The sequence below is a fragment of the Trematosphaeria pertusa genome (assembly GCF_010094035.1).
Source record: "Trematosphaeria pertusa strain CBS 122368 unplaced genomic scaffold BU26scaffold_5, whole genome shotgun sequence".
NCBI lineage: Eukaryota > Fungi > Ascomycota > Dothideomycetes > Pleosporales > Trematosphaeriaceae > Trematosphaeria > Trematosphaeria pertusa.
The window spans coordinates 567,334-586,254 of record NW_022987216.1 but is presented as its reverse complement, the minus strand read 5'-3'; the positions used below and the strand labels follow the sequence as shown (position 1 = coordinate 586,254).

The 18,921-nt window shown below is 54.1% G+C and overlaps 10 protein-coding genes across 10 annotated transcripts; 5 read left to right on the top strand and 5 right to left on the bottom strand.

Annotated features, from left to right (window-relative positions):
• The first annotated feature begins 944 nt into the window (after positions 1-944).
• BU26DRAFT_268784 (uncharacterized protein) lies at positions 945-2,491 on the top strand. The gene is made up of 3 exons (XM_033821351.1): positions 945-1,761; positions 1,815-1,889; positions 1,938-2,491. Exons 1-3 carry the CDS (start codon positions 1,082-1,084, stop codon positions 2,131-2,133), a joined length of 951 nt encoding a protein of 316 aa, XP_033685700.1. The 5' UTR covers positions 945-1,081; the 3' UTR covers positions 2,134-2,491.
• A 429-nt stretch (positions 2,492-2,920) lies between these two features.
• On the bottom strand, positions 2,921-3,714 carry BU26DRAFT_424258 (PAP2-domain-containing protein; the record flags this gene model as incomplete). The annotated part of the gene is made up of 3 exons (XM_033823562.1): positions 2,921-3,378; positions 3,428-3,617; positions 3,664-3,714. 3 exons carry the CDS (start codon positions 3,712-3,714, stop codon positions 2,921-2,923), a joined length of 699 nt encoding a protein of 232 aa, XP_033685699.1.
• Positions 3,715-3,847: 133 nt separating this feature from the next.
• Positions 3,848-5,813, top strand: BU26DRAFT_268759 (RWD-domain-containing protein). Its single transcript, XM_033821350.1, has one exon. The coding sequence runs from the start codon at positions 4,104-4,106 to the stop codon at positions 5,532-5,534; it is 1,431 nt and encodes a 476-aa protein (XP_033685698.1). The 5' UTR covers positions 3,848-4,103; the 3' UTR covers positions 5,535-5,813.
• Positions 5,814-5,822: 9 nt separating this feature from the next.
• Positions 5,823-7,697, bottom strand: BU26DRAFT_424254 (uncharacterized protein; the record flags this gene model as incomplete). Its single annotated transcript, XM_033823561.1, has 3 exons — positions 5,823-6,083; positions 6,135-6,812; positions 6,972-7,697. 3 exons carry the CDS (start codon positions 7,695-7,697, stop codon positions 5,823-5,825), a joined length of 1,665 nt encoding a protein of 554 aa, XP_033685697.1.
• Positions 7,698-10,146: 2,449 nt separating this feature from the next.
• On the top strand, positions 10,147-11,268 carry BU26DRAFT_591610 (uncharacterized protein; the record flags this gene model as incomplete). Its single annotated transcript, XM_033834804.1, has 3 exons — positions 10,147-10,323; positions 10,371-10,674; positions 10,715-11,268. The coding sequence occupies 3 exons, from the start codon at positions 10,147-10,149 to the stop codon at positions 11,266-11,268; spliced, it is 1,035 nt and encodes a 344-aa protein (XP_033685696.1).
• A 468-nt stretch (positions 11,269-11,736) lies between these two features.
• BU26DRAFT_503334 (uncharacterized protein) lies at positions 11,737-12,564 on the bottom strand (the record flags this gene model as incomplete). The annotated part of the gene is made up of 2 exons (XM_033826691.1): positions 11,737-12,463; positions 12,515-12,564. The coding sequence occupies 2 exons, from the start codon at positions 12,562-12,564 to the stop codon at positions 11,737-11,739; spliced, it is 777 nt and encodes a 258-aa protein (XP_033685695.1).
• Positions 12,565-13,053: 489 nt separating this feature from the next.
• BU26DRAFT_562656 (uncharacterized protein) lies at positions 13,054-14,193 on the top strand (the record flags this gene model as incomplete). Its single annotated transcript, XM_033833050.1, has 1 exon — positions 13,054-14,193. The coding sequence occupies one exon, from the start codon at positions 13,054-13,056 to the stop codon at positions 14,191-14,193; it is 1,140 nt and encodes a 379-aa protein (XP_033685694.1).
• Positions 14,194-15,281: 1,088 nt separating this feature from the next.
• On the top strand, positions 15,282-15,530 carry BU26DRAFT_385212 (uncharacterized protein; the record flags this gene model as incomplete). The annotated part of the gene is made up of 1 exon (XM_033822622.1): positions 15,282-15,530. A coding segment is annotated over one exon (249 nt), but the record flags the coding sequence as incomplete, so codon positions are not given.
• Positions 15,531-15,768: 238 nt separating this feature from the next.
• Positions 15,769-17,700, bottom strand: BU26DRAFT_591606 (uncharacterized protein; the record flags this gene model as incomplete). The annotated part of the gene is made up of 2 exons (XM_033834803.1): positions 15,769-16,482; positions 16,537-17,700. Coding segments are annotated over 2 exons (1,512 nt in total), but the record flags the coding sequence as incomplete, so codon positions are not given.
• A 240-nt stretch (positions 17,701-17,940) lies between these two features.
• On the bottom strand, positions 17,941-18,724 carry BU26DRAFT_517505 (uncharacterized protein). Its single transcript, XM_033828592.1, has 2 exons — positions 18,344-18,724; positions 17,941-18,266 (listed from the first exon to the last, which is right to left on the bottom strand). The coding sequence occupies exons 1-2, from the start codon at positions 18,589-18,591 to the stop codon at positions 18,122-18,124; spliced, it is 393 nt and encodes a 130-aa protein (XP_033685691.1). The 5' UTR covers positions 18,592-18,724; the 3' UTR covers positions 17,941-18,121.
• Between the last annotated feature and the right edge of the window lie 197 nt (positions 18,725-18,921).

The window sequence follows — 18,921 nt, the reverse complement described above, 5'->3', positions numbered from 1 at the left end:
CAACGCATGCGTCTTCAGCCTTGTGCCTTCCGCCCCGAACAAGTGTCTTGGCCTGCAGCTACGTCAGCGTTGCTCGTCCTTCGCGTCGATCTGGTGAATCAGAGCTGCAGTTGGAGCGAATATGTGCCCAAAGTCCGCCTCACTTTCTTCAGCCTTCCTTGCTCTGACCGGTGCGGGCGTATTCGCTGGCATTGCGCTGCTCTTGCAGTACCTACTTGGCGAACACGGGAGCAGACGCCGCTGCGGACGCCCGAATAATAAACCCCAACCTGCTGAGCTTTGCTCTCCATATCGGGCAAATTCTCATACTGCTCTGTTTCGCAGAGGAGTGTGATATTTCAGGTCCTCCTCCCTCTCCCACCTTTCATCCCTTCTGCGCTCGCACATACCATTGAATCCAATCTGGCTCGTCAAGGATGCAATCAAGTCCACGTATGGGTTAGTAAGAGGGACTAGGAGCGGAAGGTCGCACACTGACCTTCTAATGAAGCTGGCCCTCCAGGGCGCAATCGTACACCTTCAATCCCCTCGCGCGACCTTTGCTTCGAGTCGGAGGATATAGTGCTCGTAGAGGGCCCTCCGTCTTTGGAGCAGTATCAGCACCAATCTGTGCAGAGCGCTTCGGCAGCAGCACCCCCGCCTCCGCCTCCGCCAGTAAGTACTGTCTTGTCCGCTTTCATGACTGACAGTAGCATTAGCCTCCGCCTCCACCTCCACCCCCTCCAGCAGTATTTCTGCCTCCACCTCCTCCCCCACCATCAGCAGTCCCCCCCCTTCCACCGCCGCCTCCTCCTCCTCCGCCACCATGCTCTTACACTGTAAGTATCTATCAGGTACGCTACTCCATAGCCATGCTAACCCATGCTCTTAGCCACCACCAGCCTTGGACTGCGAGGATTTCCTGGCAGGCGAGTCATTCCTAAACCCTGCACGGGTGGTCAGAATCGCGCCTTTTAGACGTAATATCTACACTACGCTTCACCACACCCACACCGCGGATTTTGAGGAGTTCAAGTGGATTATCCAGAATGGGAGCACCGACGTCTGGTATGAGAAACCGGGACCCTCATCACTGAAGCGAATGGCCACACTCGGGCATGATAACCTCCCGACGCTTGAGAACTCCCAACCGATCAGCCTTGAGACGCCCAAGATATGGGCGTCTGCCGCTCTGACTACACCTGTTGATGACGACATATACGATTGCTCATGCTGCGACGGGTTTTCAGCCCTGGACGAAGCCGCATCGGCCATTGCAGACCTGAAACGGGAGGAAAGGGGATCGAATTTCTACCGAGACGTCCTCGCTTCCATTCGCGAAAGGAACAGTGGAGAGATCAGAAGACACAGTCGCGACGCATCCGAGATCGGAAATTCTAGTGAGACCTGGTTGCCATGGCCCTTCGATCGTGTGGTAAAGTCCTCCGGGATCCGGATTGGGAAGATGACAAGATGCTTCGCGATCTTGGCCGCGGTAAGCATGATAATGCCCGCAGCTGCAATGGATCACGAACTCGTTCCTGTGGGGGCATCCGCTGTCACCGCTGCCGCGGCGGCCGCAGGCGCCGCTGCAGCCAACGTGGTCGATCCAAATCACATTCCAACAGTTGCAGCTGGGACTTGCACCGGAATCCTCTTCCTTTGCGTAGGTTACCTGACAGGAGCGGCCAGGAGTCTGCTGGGGCCATTGATGGGGATAACGAGTGTGCTATGGTTCATCATGCGTAACGATGCAGCGATCAAGCCGGGACTCTCGTGGATGTAAGTCGGAATGGTTATAATCAACGATGCGATAACTGACTGAAAGGCTTCAGGATCTTCGGTGCATGGTCGATCGTTACTCTCACATATCTGTCGCTGCAATGCCTGAGGGTGACGTACCATAAAGTGTGGGTCGAATCAGTCCTTCACGAATCCGGAGTATTAATACGTGCCAGATACATGCTCATGGTCACGGGCTTTGCCGGCATATGCCTATGCGTCGTCGCATTAGTGCAGAAGTCCTCGATAAAGGGTGGAATAGTCACCGCTATTCCGCCCTGCGCCTCATTCGCGGCGTATGCTGTTGCATTCTGCTTTCCGGATCGCCCTCGCCGCCCACAGCTACCGATTGTGGAGCACGAGAGTTACTAGCTAAAAGAGATCCGGACGCTTAACTCGGCCGTAGGGTTTGAGTTGGCTAATGGTTTTGGTGTTATCTATTCTATGGGTGGACTCTGTCTTATTTGCGCTACCGGCTGCATGGGTGGTAATTTGTTTATGCTCGGGGTCAGCCTAACCTGGCCTCGATTCTCATTAGTACTGCAATCTACGGACTTTTGCCTGGGGATATGAAGTGCAATTGGAATTGCACTTGATTGTGCGGGAGTGGAAGACCTTACCTGATGACCTTCACAACAGGATAGCCGCTGAATCGGCTTCGGGAAACGTCATTGAAGGCCACCAAGCAGACATTAAACTGTCGCTTCATCAGCAGAAAGTCGTGCTTAAGGAATTACACATACCTACGACTATATAACGCGGTCAAGCTCTACTGTTCCAATCCCCATGCGTTCCATGTTCTCGTACTGATTCTTCGTCTTAGCTAGACTCACGACCTTCAGGTGCTTCGACGTCTGTCATTAGTGCGCACTCGTCCTCTAAGCAAGAAAAAAGCGGTTTCGTCGGGATTATCCGTAGTCATGCCGTAGACGAAGTCGTGTCCGCCTAGCGACGCCAGATTCCATTGAACCAGATTCCATTGAATTCCTTTTTATTGACGGCAGGCTCTCTCAGGGGCATCGTGATATCTCGATGTCGCAATGTACCCTTGCTGGAGTGTTACCTCTTGAACGCGTCCGATGCTGGATAGATAATATTTTATTTCTCTACAAGCTCCGAGTAGAATGCCCGCGGCAACCTTCTTGTTGGAGTGCTCCACTCAGCTGCTCTTCTTGCCCTGGACTTGAAAAGCGCGTCTCTTCCGCCTCTCCTCCCACCGTGCCCATCCGGAGTCGACCAGATCCTCTTGTATCACCAAATCCCGCACTCGAAACAATCGCGACAGCTGCGTTTCTAGTGCCCACTCAATCCAACCAGCTCTTCTCAGATACGTAGTGACGAGGAACCAGACAACGGCGAATATGGCGCCTGCGGAGCATCCGACCAACACTTGCTTCGGGGTATGATAGTTGAGATAGACTCGACTAGATGCTACTGCAGCGGCCCCGGCGAGGGCTAGGACGGACAGCACGAGGCGTTGGAAGAAGGTAAAGGGCGTGTGCGTCTCGGTGGGATGCGGGCTGTGCCGGAATAGGAGGAAAAAGGTCAGCGTGAGCGAGAAGAAGGTGACGAATTGGGCGTGTGACGATGGCATTCCGTAGCCCTTTCCATGCATTTCTGGTACCTGTCAGTGTGCAGTTCCCCCAACACGCCTCTTCGTATTCACCTCGCGGCCGTTCCTCCTTGATGAACCGCTTCAAGCACCAATTAAGGGCTTCGCACGCCAGCTGGCCCGCAAACATGAGCATGATCTCGATCTCGCGGTTCGACCATATCAGGGTCGCGTAGACGACGCATAGCCCTTGCGGGACCAGGGCGAGCCAGGCGCATAGGTACGAAATGCGGTCTTCCGGGTTCTCCAGGAGTCAGCCTCTACGTCGAAGGCGGGGGAAGAGGTCCTACATAATGCACATGCGTCAAGGAGAGCGACGCAAGCGGAGGATATTCCTCCATGGCGCTGAAGGGTGAGTGAGTGTGGACACGCCGATGACGGTGATTTTCGGCGAATCGCGCTCGGCGGTGCTGATTATGTCATCATCGCGCATCATCCGCGATGTGGCGTAATCCTCCGACTTCACCGACTGCAGTCTAGCCTCACTGTATGCCGCTACCTTCGCAGCTATGTGATTCAGATACGGCTGTGACTCAGAATGGGCCTGGAAAAAGTCTCTCTGGGGTTCCTGAGGCACTAACCCTCCCTATCTACTGCCGATACTTTCACCCAGTTTTAACTCCACAACCTCCGCACATGATTGATCGATTCGCCCCTCTCAGTTAATTCCTTCTAGAAATACAGCAACAGCTCACACTCCTCCATCGCCGCTCTAGACACGTCTGTCCCCATGGCAGATATCGATCTCGGGGACGAGCGCGCCGAAGAGCTCAGCACCCTCCAGTCGATCTATCCGGAGCTCACGCTCCATGCTAGCGACCCGTTCACCGCACATATCGACCTTCTCGTTGCTCCGATCAGCACGCTGCCCGTGATCTTCGAGCCCGACAGGGACGTACGACGTCTCGCATATCTGCCTCCTCTACATGTCGAGATCACCCTGCCCGCAGAGTACCCCGCCGCAGCCCCGCCGGCTGTCAAGCTGTCAACAACTCGCTCATGGCTACCCACAGCTACACTAGAGGCACTCTCGAAGGAGGCGCGTTCCTTGTGGGCCGAATATGGAGGCGGGCCCGTACTCTACGCATACGTCAGCTACCTACAAGAGGCGGCAGAGACGGCCTTTGGACTATCGGAGCTCACGCTCGCGTCTGGGATGAAAGCAGATCTTCTGGCATACAGCAAGCAAATGAAACGCGAACTATTTGACAAGGAGACTTTCGATTGTGGCGTGTGCCTCGAGCCAAAGAAAGGATCTGCATGCTACCGCATGGAGCGCTGCAACCACGTCTTCTGCGTGGCCTGTCTTCAGGACTACTACGCCAACTGCATACAAGAAGGCGATGTCGACAACGTCAAGTGTATGTCGACAGAGTGCGGAACGAAAAAGGCCAATCGGAAGAAAGACCGACTATCGCCTAAGGAGCTATTACAGATACCATTGGCTTTGGAGACGGTTCAGCGCTACGCAAAGATAAAGCGGAAGAAGAAGATTGAGGCGGACCCTACAATAATCTTTTGCCCCCGCTCCTGGTGCCAGGGAGCCATGCGGACGAAGAAATATCCCAAGATAACCGACGTGCGCGAAATGGGCGAGTCAGAATCCGAAGCGGAAGACCCTGTGGCACCCGAGGAGCGAAAAGAAGCCACTGCTGGACCCGAGAAGCGAAGAGTTGGAACCACAGGCATGGATCGCCTAGCCGTCTGCGAAGACTGCAACCTCGCCTTCTGCACAGTTTGTTTGGCGTCGTGGCACGGCGACTTCGTCCGATGCGAACCACGCGACTCATCCCAGTTGACAGAAGACGACCAGGCCTCTCTCAACTTTATCATGCGGAACACCTCGCCCTGTCCCACCTGCGAAGTACCTTGTCAGAAATCGTACGGTTGCAACCACATGACGTGCTTCCAGTGCAAGACGCATTTCTGCTACCTTTGTAGTGCATGGCTCAACCCCGATCAACCTTACCAGCACTTCAACAATAAGAGGAATAAGGGTTGTTACCAGCGCTTGATGGATATGGCTGAAGGGGATGTGGCTCAAGCCGACGTCCGGTTTGGAGGTCGGCGTGGAGCCGAACAGGTTGCCGAGTTCTGGGAGCAGGAGGCGATGAGGATACAGATGGAGCTGAATGAGGAAGACATCAGGACGGGCAGATAACACCGATGTGCCGGCTTGGTATTACTAGGAAATCGATCAAAACAGTCTAAATTTCGCAACCCAGCTCTCCCGCAAATGCGTAGCTTCTCGGTCCGCTTACACAATATCACATATCGAAAGCCTCCGCCAAAAGACGCCGTTCTGGTCCAAGGGGTCGCGGTGCTCCATTCGCAGCCCATTCAAATCCCGCCATTGCAGAAGTGGCGGATAACACATCCCCCGATGACCTTTTTGAGCCGTTAGTGCCAGCATCGCGCCATGCCTAGCAGCTGTACCTCCGATCTCCGCTCAGTGCATCTTCCGCTTCGGCAAGCTAATGTGATTGACGACGACGCAGACAAAGTATACGATGCACAGCGTTGGGATCATCCAGGGCGAGCTCAGGTAGTTCGCCTTGAGATCCCAGTTGTACTTGAGCGTGGAGATGAGGCAGAGGCCAACTCCAAAGACGAGGTTCACGCCGAGGCGGACATATTGCGATACGCGGCGTTGAGAAGCTGGCAGGGACAGAAATCCGAGGATCGTGGTGATTATGAGGGAGAGTCCCCCCTGTCATTGTCAGCAGGTAGGAAAAGTAAGAAAGAGCAGGGCTGAACTTACCGCAATAAATACGTACATAAAGACCAATTCGAAGACCGAGACGTACTCAAAGAACAGAGTTGCGAAATCGATCGACTTCGTCTTCCCGTCATCCGCCTTCTTCTTCTTCGGCGTCGTCACACTCAAGCTATCAAACAGCGTCTTCGTCGCCGCGGCAAACAATTCGTTGAGCCCATCGTACAGTTCATTCGTCGCTGTCACATTTGTCTCGTCCACCATCAAGAAATCGTACGCGTCGGCGAGCTGGATCACTGCGGTGTTGGCCTGGCTAATCTCCTTGCTCGCGTCCACGCCCTTGGGGACCCAGTCAAACACGTTGGCGTACGCGGTCTCGTTCATCGCGGCGGCGAAGTCGGCGCCCGTGGTGTAGTTCTGCAAGGACGTGGAGTCGAAGTTGACATACAACACATTCAGAGCGTCCATGGCTTGCGTCCAGATAATCAGCAGGCTGACGCCCTGTAGCACCAGGACCAATACCACATGCAGCGGGAAGTGGCAGAAACTCCAGACTTGCTGCTTGATACTGCCAAAATGCTCCTCCTGCATGCGGTCGAAGTACAGCATGTACAGGAAGTAAATGATGAGGACTGCGGCGATGATTTGTCCAACCACGGCGGCAGTCCACAGGAACTCGTTCTTGACGATCTTGCTGATTGATTTGCAGATGACGATGATGCCCTCGCCGAGGATGATGAGCGTCAGCAGCGACATGCGCTGCACCATGTGCGTGCCCTTGAAGCTGATAACGCGCCAGATGCAAGAGACGCTGACCGTCAAGATGGTCTCACAAATCGCAATGATGTACCAGGCAATGTACACGTTGCTCTTCTGCTGAACCGTGATCTCATCCCCAAACGCATCCAGGACCGTCTTATCGCTGGGAAAGGCCGGGGTGAGCGCGCCGTACAGTATCGCAGCCACGAGCGTGGACCCCATGACCAGGAGAAGCGGCACGATGGTCTTCGTGTACTTCTTCGTGTAGAACAGCGTCACGCCGTACTGCAGAAACAGCGTAATACGTGACACCATTAGGATCAACCCGAACGCCTTGTAGATCTTATAATCGCCAATGTCCTGCCCCGGCTTCCACTGCGGCCCGATAACTGCAAACCCCACCATGACGCCGAAATGAATCGCCTTCGCCACGCGCTCGAACACGCTGTCAGCGCTGAAGCGCACGTCGTACAGGCTGACTTGGTACCATGTCAGCCACAGCAGGGAGAAGAAGCCGATGTACGCCGTCAAGCTGTTGTGGTCGTTGATCTCCAGCATGGACGTAAAAGTAGTCAGGTTCGCGACGAAAAACAGGTCGTAGAAGAGCTCGGCGGTGGTGGCTTCGGCATGGCGGTGGAAGGCGGGGCTGTCGTGTAGCGCGCAGTCGGTGTTTTCGAAGGGCACGTTGGTGGTGGTGTGCGGGTCTTTGTTTAGGGCGGACTCGAGGTCCGAAGACGAGTTTGTGGAGGCTGGTGGGTTGTGGTGCAGGGCGTGGCCGTGGGTGTTGAGCGGGGAGGCGAAGAGGGAGAGGGGTTGTTTCTCTTCATGGTGGTGGGCGTCGTGGGCCATTGTTACGGTGGATATAGGTGTGGGCTACGGGGACGAAGGAGGGGAGGATGGGCGGTAGTAGATGGAAAGAGAGAAGATGAGGACTATAACAAGTAGGAATGCTATCATGCAACGAGCGGTGGATAGAAACGCCTGAGTCCTCAACGACAGGAAGGAAAACCCAAGAAGACAGAAGACCGCGAGAGCAGAACGCAGAGCTTGCTGATGCAACACCCTTCAGCGCTGCTGCTCCGATATATACTCCTCCATCCAAGCCTATCACATACCTGATTCAGCGCCCGAAGCCCATTCGGTATGTGGGTTTGGGGGCTTTGAGCCTTGCCTCAGTCCACCAAACTCCACCCTCACCCCGTCCAACCGTCGCATTTGCTTATTCAAGCGCAGCTGGCTCAAGCTCCCAACATAGCGGTGCGTTGTCGCTCGCCGAAGAACCCCTAGGCAGAGCCACAGCAGGTAAACATGGGGCTGAAGGAGGCATCTGCAGGAAACCATTGGCCGCTCGAGGGCTAAGCTTTTGCTCATTAGTGTATACGGGGTGCACAGCACCGTTTCATGAGATCGCGGACCGACAGCCCAGCCAGCAAAATAATCTCCTGCCCCTCAGCCGACAAGGTTCGTCGATGCGCACATGTACCACGACAAACCGGGCGAATGGTACCAGATACCGCTCTTGGAGTCAGCATTAGCCAGTCGGGACTGCAGCCTCAGGTCCCACTTCCCGTTACGCTTGTACGCATTCGGGTAACGCGACGGTCAGATGCATGACTCGAAATAGCAGTGTGGAGATATAAAGGGTGGGCTGAGCCTTACTGTGGAGCGGGACAAGCTTTTGGGGAGATGAGCTAAGCGTATTACTGATGTGCTTGAGTGGCGGTTAGGCGCAGTGTTGTGGGGGCGGTTTGGGGGTCTAGGGTGTGCGGCTGAGCGTTTGGGCAACCTGGAATTTTAGATTCTAGCGGTGGAGCAGAGTGCAAGATTTGAAGTTAGAGATGCTTGGGAAACCAACCGTTGTTGCTATAGAAATCCTGCGATATGGTGATGGAAGTGATTCTGCACGGAGTAGTCTCTCTGGATGTCGGGACATAGAGCCGATACCCCAGCTGCTACCTTTCGTCCAGTCTACAGGAACCGATCAGCAAGATGGAACCTCTATCTTGGATTACTGATCTTGCCGATCTCTCGTGATGCAGAGGATAGTCTTCCCTTTCTGGACAATGGGCATCCGTCATCCCGCCTAACTGCATCAGGCCACGCTAGTTCGCGTCGCCGGACGGTGGCGCCCTTTGTGATTCTACCTCCATCTCAACAACCTCGGGCTCATGCTGCGCGAGTATCTCGAGACGTACTTGTTATCAATGTCGTGGCGTAAGGAATCGTCCATGGTGAGGAGATACGCGCTTCGACGGGGCCACCGTCGAAGAGGTCCACTTTCAGCCCCAGCGGGAAAATGCCACCTCACAGCTCAGTCAGCATATCGCCGCACGTGCTGAACTCCCCGAAACGCGGGCCACCGAACCGAGCATGTCTCTTTTGCCGGTTCAGGCGTTAGCCGCTCTCACGAGGCGCGGTGCCTGCAGAAGGTTAAAATAACGTCGTGCCGCTCGTGGTGTCTGCGGCTTGCAGGATTTGCATGTTGGGTTCTTGGCTGCCAGTATGGACGTTGTTGTTTTGGTTGATACCGCTTGCCCCTTTCCATCATTTCTCTATTGGATACTAACTAAGTAACTAAGCGGACTCGCGATAACGGCGCTCTCCCCCGGGAAAAGTTTCCTAGCGATTCTCGGGATCCTCTCGTCATTCCATTTGGACAACGACGGGATATCCACAGCGCGGCACTTCGAACGAGCTACTCCCTTCTATACGATGGACCCCCATCTACATCCACATCCCCTCTCTCATGAGCATACCAACTTTCAACCCAGGGTCGGGCTCCGGTGAATTTCCTTTTACCGGAATTTCTTGGTGATATGGCCCAGAGTACATATCACACCTTCTCCTGTGCCTCATTGCAACGTTTTCAATAAGGCCAATATCCTAGATTTCACAGAGTTGGCTCATACCAAGTCTTCAAGGTGATTTTGACTTCCCCACTTGCAACCTTTTCAATCGTTTCTCGAGCAGGAATTCACCAGCGATGACCGAGTGACATTATAGTTTTGGGTTCCTCGAGCTGGCTGAAGAGCAATACGTCAGCCTATACACTCAGAATCCCGTCGAAATTCGAAAGAACAGCTGCCAGTAGTTACGACCTTGTTCACCTGGTGTCTAGAAGGTGAAACTGTCTTACAAACGCCTCACAAAGGAGTCTGCCACGGCTGTTGCTCGCCACTTCTCAATCACCATGGGTCTCTCTTGCGCCCAAATAAAATCACCATCGATATTCAGGCATGCTACTCGCGTTCGCCATACTAAATGAACCACCAACTGCGCTTTTCAACCGCGACTCATTATGAACGGAGTCGACAGCGGGCTCGCAACTTCGCTCGCAGAATCAATGGGCGGTCTTGCGATCGGCGTGCAGGTTCCTAACATTACGATAGTGTGTGGGGGTGATAGGTACAAGTGCAGCAAAGCGGCCCTTGTCAGGCGGTCGCTTTATTTCCAAATCGCTTGCCACGCCGATCGAGTATGTGTGGAATCCTAAAACGAAATGCTTTATTCTAACACCCTCAGACGATAAGAAGCAATCGCATCACGTTTCCCGCGCAAAAGCAGAGGCATATACGAGCCATGATGCACTTTCTCAAAACCAACACGTATATCGGCCCGGTGGAAGTCGTGGACCGGGGGATGACGCCATGTCAGAAGAACTCCGAGCAACCCGCCGGCGAAGAAAATGGCATGAGCATTGAGTTCAGGAGCAACGACCGCGCTATCCTCCACCACTTTCCCGAGTTCGAGCATAGCTGGATTCTGCATGGTGATAGAGCGGTAAAAGCTAGCAAGATCATCACTCACCACGAGCTCTTCAATGAACGTCAGCTCGCTGCCTTGTCGAACGCCGATAACTAACGCAGTGCAGCAGGGTAACGATGAGGGCTTCGTGTGCATCGCCCCCGGCGAATATTGGTGCCAACCCGAGCTTCTTCCCCAAGCCATCCAAATTTCCCTCCTGATCTTCCTCCGCCACCTCAAGTCCCGCCGCACAGACGTCAGCATCAATCCGGTCTTCCATGCCGAGATGTTCAACCACGTCGCCGTCAAGTACATGCTTCCGGACCTACAGTCGCATATCGTGCAAGCCTTCCGCGAAGGATGCCAAGCATGGATCAACACGTCGCTCATCCGCGAGAGCTCCTTCATCACGGCGGCGAAGATTATCCTGAAGCCGATCTTGAGACCACGATTGGGTCTGCAAAAGGGCACCGACTGCGAGACCCGGGAGATGGGTGAAGCGCTTGTGTGGATACTAGCTGTGAATTGGGGATGGATGATACACGATGAGGACGTGATGAGCTTTCTCAGCCAAAAGCCCTACCACACTGTGATTAAATGTGTAGAGCATGTAGTGGAGGCTCTTGCAGCACAGTGGGAGGAGAAGTTGGCAGCGCAAGCTGCAGTGCCTGTTTGAGGCGGCCGGGAGTATAGTCTTTCTTTCCCCGGCAGTCCAGCAAATCTTACCGGTAGATACCGCCTGCGCTCCCTTAGACTAGAATGCCAATTCAGGTCATTAAAAACAGAACGAATGATATGGTGAATTTCCCATATATCCTCTTCCTCTTCTTTCTAGTAAGTATCTTGTGCGATTCTTCTGTCGGTCCTCGCGCCCGTACCCGTTCGGGAAGACTGCGGGCGCCCTATTCGGACTACCATCTACACGTTGACGCCAAACGGCAATGAAAGTTGACGTGCGAGAAAGCAGAAGTAAGCATCACGACCAGTACTAAGTCTCCTGTGGGGCCAAGAGTCGTTCTTCGTAATGAATGTATTCAGCAAAGGGCAAACACTGTATCTATCCAAATTGCCAAGTGTTTCCCCCATGCATTCCCCACCAATCCCAATCATGCAGTCTAGATCCCGCCCCCACGTCCTAATCGAACTAGTCCGGCCCCCTTGCCTCATTGACAGCCTCCATAATCAGACTCTCGGTCCTTGACAGGTCCTCAGAAGTTTCGGCCAGGCTAGTAACTCGATCCACGCGGAACGGCGGTATGTCGCCTATCTCCAAGACGTCCTCCATCGTTGGTACCCATTGATCCTCCAGGCCCAGGTAGAAGTTTCCGAACTTGCTGTAGCGCTCTTCCTTGACCGAGGGATGGATCGCCAACACTGTTTGCTCGTGCCGAGCGATCCTCTCGGGGCGCGGGTCCAGGACCAAGCCGTTGCATCTCTTGATGGCCAATCGGACTGATTTCTCCTTCTCATCGATCTCGGTGAGGCGTCTGTTCTGGGCTCGAGTGCGCTGGTTCTCAGGCATAGATTGGATCTTCTTCCGTTCGCCTTCTAGAGACGGAATCTCTCCTTTCAGTAGGCTCTGCGCCTCCACCTTGTCCTCTTGCCCCTCTTCGGTGTCCACATGTCTCCTGTAGCAGCCGATGATCTCATGCATGGCCGTGTTAACGACTATGCCCGAGCCGCGATGTTCGTCCTTGAGCTCCCCTACCGTGTAGTAGAGCAGTTTGGCGTGGCCTCCGGTGGGGTGGGTGTCTGGATCGTTGGCGTTGCACTCTTCAGTGTTCTTCCAAGGGATGAAGCACCAGTCGGCTGAGATTGGGTCCTGCCAGGCTCGTACGTCTCGAAAGTCCCATCCGATGGGCTCCTTCTTCCTATTGAAGATGTTAATGGTGCTCGTGCATTGGGGGCAAGGAGAAATTTACCTGGGATGTAGTGCCTTGGGCTTCTGGCCTTGGGATGTGTTGGAAGCCATTCTCTTGGTGAAATGCAGGATTTCCTTCCGTACTGAGGAAAGCAGAGAGGAAGGTAGAATGTGGAATATATACCCCAGATCCGCCCCAAGTTTGCTCTGGACATTGACGCGTGCATCTTCTTGAAGTTTCCCGTGGTCATCAGTTTTCGTGATTGTTGTGTCGAGCAAGCTGCGAGGATACTAGTGAAAGAAAAGTTTCCGGTGCTTATTCAGTTGGTAGAAACGGCGGTGAAATAGTCAATGGAGAAAGATTGAAAGGGATCGTCCGCAACTGACAACTATGCACTTCCAGGATATCTTTCCCTGAACGGCAATATCGAACTCAAACACCCAATGCGGCTCGTCACGGGACAATGATGTTTGCCAGTCCTTCTTTGTATCATCCTCTTAAACCAAACTCTACCACTCAAACCCAATGTGTCCTTCTAGCAAAACAACCGAAACCATACTCTCTCAAGCGAGAGCAAACGTGCAACAGCGACCAAGACAATGTCTCATCCTCTTCGTCGACGCGATACCAAACCCAAACAGCACCCCCGCGACATCCGAATGAGCAATCACGACGCTGACGTCGATACTGAAGGGCTGCCCAATTCTCAGGAGGCGAAAATCCCCAAAGAGCTACTCAAGCCGCCAGGCCTCCTATTCGTAGAGCGCGAGTGGCCGAAGGAGGGCGATCTTCAACTCCAAGACGGCCTTGATATTGCATGCCGCTACTGCAAAACTGAGTCGCACGCCACAAACGTTGAATTCACCAAGTCGGAGTTCGCAGACCGACGCTACGACACTACCGACCTCCTCTGGAAACATGTCGCCGAGTGGCACATTGACTGCTGGAACGGACCGCACCGAGAAGTCGATCTCAAGCCGCTGATTTTGTGCAGGGACGGCGTTACTGAGCGTCAGCCAGAACCAGAAGGACTCGCGGTACCGACTCTGCAGAAGGAGGCGGCGAAGCGTGCGGGTTGGAAGCCGAACTTCCCTACCAACGTCCCGATTGTACGAGAGCTGCCGCAGTTCTATGACGAGGTGCGCGCGGAACCATCTAGGCAGTTCTATCTCTACGATGAGCTTCCGCGGCAACAGTTGAAGGCCGCGGCAAGCAAAGCTGACAATAGCAAACCGAACGAGTACAGCCAGAGGGGCCTGCGAGAGTTTGAGGAATCACCGCTGTACAGCGACCGCGATGTGTACAGCCCTGGCATGGTTGCCTTTGTCGAGTATCAGAATGGCACACGCGAGACGATCAGCTATGGCGACTATCTTCGCTGGAAGGCTCATGCTCCCATCGCTCTGCGTTATATCGGCGACCGCGAGAGTTCAGTGAAGCAGGAATTCCGAGATCTCGTACTGAGCCACCAGATGGTGCTCGTGCAAACGTTCAAGTTCGAGCACGGAATGAAGGACTGGGTGATAGTCAAGGAAGAGTGGATGGAGTACGGGACGTACCGAGCAAAGAAGGATAAGTTCAGCCAATGGAAGGCAGTTATCAAGGAAATCAAGGATGGACTTGGTTTCCGGAACGCGGCGTTTGAGGAGGTCATCAAGGAGAGCCAGAAGGAGGCTGAGGGCTGGTGGAAGTATGGTGTTGCTTTGAACACCGAGGTTGTTTGGCAGCGAGGAAGGTAGACCGCTTGATGCAGAGAGAGGTACAGGTACACGGACGATGAAGCGAATGGCGAGGTTGTATGGAGTTCACTGGCGATTAAGACGCCGCCGTAGCAGGTTTTGACGAACGATAGACCTCCTCTCCGGCTTTACCGGCCTGCACTAGCTGAGTCATGGCATGCCTTCCCAATATATTCCTCATTATTTCCGCAAACTTCGTGCTGTGGTATGGTGGTGTTTGTCAGACGATCTCGCATTCGTCATCCGAAGTCAAAGAGAGATCTTACGCTAGTCCGATATAAGCTAGCGCCTTCAACGCCTCTCTCATTGGCTCGTCCGCCCGCCGACGATCGTCCATCACCACACCAGCACAGCCCCCTTGAGCCGCATATGAGTCGTAACTTCTAGCGTTGGCTATTACCCAAAACAGAGGTCGATAGCTTCGCTTCATCAGGCCTCCCGGAACACTGAACTTCCGGATGTGATCACGTTATTTCGATGCATGCGATTGGGCATTGTTCAAAAGATGTATGCTAGACGACAATGGCCAAGATGGAAAGGCGTGCAGCTGTTGATGAAGAGCTTGAGGTTGTAGGGATTGGAGAATGCGAGGTATGCGAGAGGACGAGTTGCGGACGAAGGAATGAGGATATATGAAGTTGAAGAGGGAGTGTGAAAGGGGCATCTCATCAGCAGCAACGGCATATCAGGCGCAATTGTCGAACCGTTGAATATACTTCGCTCTTGTCGTTCCAAACTTTACCATCTTCCGTCTCTCGTACTCTTTCATCATGGCCATCGGCAACCCCCAAGACATCAAAGGCACTTGGTCCCTCCGCAACAGCGTCCACGCCGCCCACGGCGCAATCATCTCCATCGCAATCATTCTGTGGTTCCCGCTCGGCGTCTTCATCCTCCGAGTGATAGACCGACCCAACACTATCCGCTATCACGCACTATGGCAATGCTCCGGTCTCATCCTCCTGCTCGTCGGTTTCGGCCTAGGAGCTTGGTTGAGTAATCTTCAGGGAGGCGTAAGTGCTCCACGGCCCTTCCAGCTCAGGACTTCCATGGACGAGACTAACTATGTGCAGCTATACAAAGAGGGCCATATCATCCTCGGCATCGTCGTCACCATTCTCTTCCTCCTCCAGCCAGTCATCGGATGGCTGCATCATCGCCACTTTGCCGCGAAGGGGACAAAGAATTACAAGCGGCACGTTCATGTCTGGCTGGGCCGCATACTGCTCGTGCTTGGCGTTATTAACGGTGGCACTGGCTTGAAGCTATCGGATAATACCACTGCAGGAGGAATTGTGTACGGCATTATTGCCGGACTGATGGCTTTGGTGTATCTTGGAGCGTGGTGGTGGGCTAAGAAATACAAGAAGATTGAGAGTGAGAAGACTGAAGCGAGGGAAACATCAGTGGCCCAATCGACGTAGATTCGGTAATGTGGGGGGGGGGCACCATTGAAGTGCTGGGTGCAACGGCGGCGGCGAGCTGCGAGGGGCGGCGTTGCAGCAAAGCTCAAGTTGATCTCGTGGATTGGGCACCTGGCGGCACGAAATTTTTCGTTTGTGGAGTCGTTCATTTCAATTGCAGATTTCGTTCGCTGGACTACCTGCTTGGTGTGCTCGTTGCTAATGAAAGCTTCGTCATCGCAACGCTATGTCGACAACTTCACAATCGTGACTGAAGTACCGCTCTCAGCTGCGTGGGTAGACACCGACTTCGCCGTTGCACCATGGGTCATCCGGTGACTCATACATGCGATGGCATCTCGATTATCCATAATCCAAGGCTCGAGAACGCTTGTTGGGGCAGGCATGATTGCTCTGAATTGGGACGCTTGCCAAATCGTTGGGATTTCGATTTTTCCTGTGCAAGATTACGAACAACCTTGGGCATGGGAACACAGTCTGTTGGACCGAGGACCGTATTCCTTCCTGTTTATAGCCTTCAAACACCAGGTAATACAGCCGATATCTTGCCGTTTGGATCGGTTTGCCGCTCTCTCGCCTTGGTTTTGCTGATGGGAGACCCTGTATGCACAGAACCTCCTCCTGCAACCTTGACTGCGTTTACCCTGGCGCCGCTAGGCAAATCGAACGGGCTGGCATGGCTGTGTGAGGAGCCGGGGAGAGTAAGCCTTTGTTTGCTGCTTGGAGTGGCCAATGGGTCAGACGACTCCTCGGTGGATAAAGGTATAGTAAGCGGATCGGTGCAAAAGATGGCAAGTAATCTCTCCACGACATCTCGAAGTCGGTCGGGCTGAGTATGGAGAGGTTTCGTTGCTATATGCTTTCTCTGTAGTGGCATTAGGTCCCAGGACTTGTGGCGGATCGCGCCGTTAAAACTTACCAATGCAAGAGCAGCCCCTTTGTACGTCTGGTAGTATATCAACTTATATTCGTCATCCTTCGCCAATTCGTCAGCGGCAGCCTCCTCGCTCAACTGATCGGCCGCGTCTCCACCAGGAGCAACCGAACCCCTCCGAGACTTGTTCTTCTTCCGTTGTTGCAGACCATGCATGCGCATGGCCGCCATGACCACCCTTGATAGTGCTTCTTTGTTCCGCGTCTCGACTGTAGGCTTCTCGGGTTGTAGTGGCACGGTAGCTACTTGGGAAAGAGCCGAACGCTTCGCGTGGCCGTCCACGGTTCCCTTCCTGCTGAGAGGTCGGATATCGGAGGATATACTTGGCGATCTGGATAGCTGCCGGGGGGGTGGCCGTGTAAGTACTCCGTTCGCCGAGTTGGGTCTCGAATCTGGAAATGGGGCGGCCTTTGTGTCGATAGACAAGGACTTCCGATGTGGGAACGGACGCTGACTCTCGTGTGCTTTCGCAGCCGCAGCGGCTACACCTTCCCCGCCCTTCCCTCTCGCCTTCTTCCGCGCCAGTGTAGCTTCATCAAATATATCTCGCTTGCGCTTCGGGGAGGCAGGCCGATGGTCGGTGGTATGCAGCGGCGGGAGGAATTGCGGTTCAACGTCAATGGATGGTTCAGCAGCGCTGAGAGCAGGCGGAAGAGGGGAGATATGCGATAGACTGCTCTTATAGAGGAGATCGAACGAAAGTGGTAGCGCGTGTACCCGAAGCTCAGGAAGGCTTTCTGATCGTACATGTGGCAGGTCGGGCGAGGAAGACGGCGGTGTCGGCAGCCCCGCTTGAGCGGGCACAGCAATCGTCGCGTAGAACAGTATCTCGGTCACCTTGGGTCCATTGGCGTTCGCGTTCTCTTCCTCGACCTTGACGAGTGCGCCAATGGGAGACTGAGCCCGGGCGAAAGCCCACCATTCGCGTGGCGGACCATTCCCAGTCGCGTCCGTCGCAGTTGATCCTTTGCCCAACAATATAGATTGAAACCATGCTTCTGTTGCCTCGCTTGTTGTCCAAACGTCTAAACTCGGGCCGGCAGCAAGGTATAGAGGGATACGGGCGGTATCGACGGTTGCGAGGAAACGCAACGGGACCGCGGGGATGGATGGGTAGGATGCGACGTTTTGCGATGCGAGGCTTACGTCTAGAGGTCGTGAGCAATAATATAGAGAATGCGTGAATCAGCTACCTTTTATGATTGTATCATCAGGAAGCAAGATACCTCCGCTCCAAATATCTGCCATGTCGAATGCGGAGGCTACGCTGGGATGGATCCGAAGTCGAGGATGACGCGAACTGATTTGACACGAGATCTCGGCATTACGCGACGCACGTGACGTAATCTGCATCAGTAACTGCCATCGAATAGCAGAACTTTTACGACGGTTTTTTTTAGATGAATAGCAAGGTAAATATGAGGTACAATTTCTGTGTGCCGCGCCTACTATCACGTGCCGTTACATTCACTCGGTACATGCAGCCCCTCTAGGTTCCCAGCATTACTTTGACGCGATGACCTTGGAAACGCGGCCAAGTCTCTCCCCCACTCATTCTACGCAACACTGCTCAACCCAGAATGCCCATTATAACAAGCCCAAGCATCCCCATCACACTTCCATAACCCCAGTGATTCCACTCTCCCGTCCCCGCCACGCTCTTAACCACATACCCATCAACTGTCGCGCACACACTTCCAGCTGTAAGCATCGCTCTATCACAAATCCCAAATTAGCCAATCTTTCTCTTCCTCATGGCCCATCATGCACCAAACGCGAGCACGAGACTTACCCAGCCAACTTCCTACTTCCCCCCCATGTTGCCATCCAAATCGCAAAGCCCACGAATAGATCTTTCATCCCGAACAGTCGTATCACAGCGTCCATCAACTCGAGATCAGCCGGCGTCTCCGGATACGGGAAGCCGAAGGTTGCGAATGCGGGACGCGGGTAGAACACGTAGGCGACGCCAAAGCCGAAGCAGACTGTGCCAAAGAACGTGGAGACCCAAGGGAGGACTGGATGGCGGGAGAGCGGCATTGCGGATTGTAGGACAGAGTAGCTCGTTAGGCAGGGCTTGAGATGTCGGCTGAGGGTACACGAGATTTCTTAGTTGTGCGTTGTCGGTCGGATCGTCTCTTCTTTCTTGTCAGATGGAAAGGGATGATGACCGGGTGCATCAAGCCTTGGAGGGCCAGCAGCGCCGCTTTTGTATTCACCGCCAAGCCTCATCGCGAAAGCACGGGACCACGCGTCCCGAGAACTCCGGCGCGCCGCCAACTCACGTGCGTCAGCAATATTTCCGAATTCGGCACTCGCGTCCAGCCAACGGATTGGAAGGATTTATGCCTTGATATAAAAAGGGCGGTG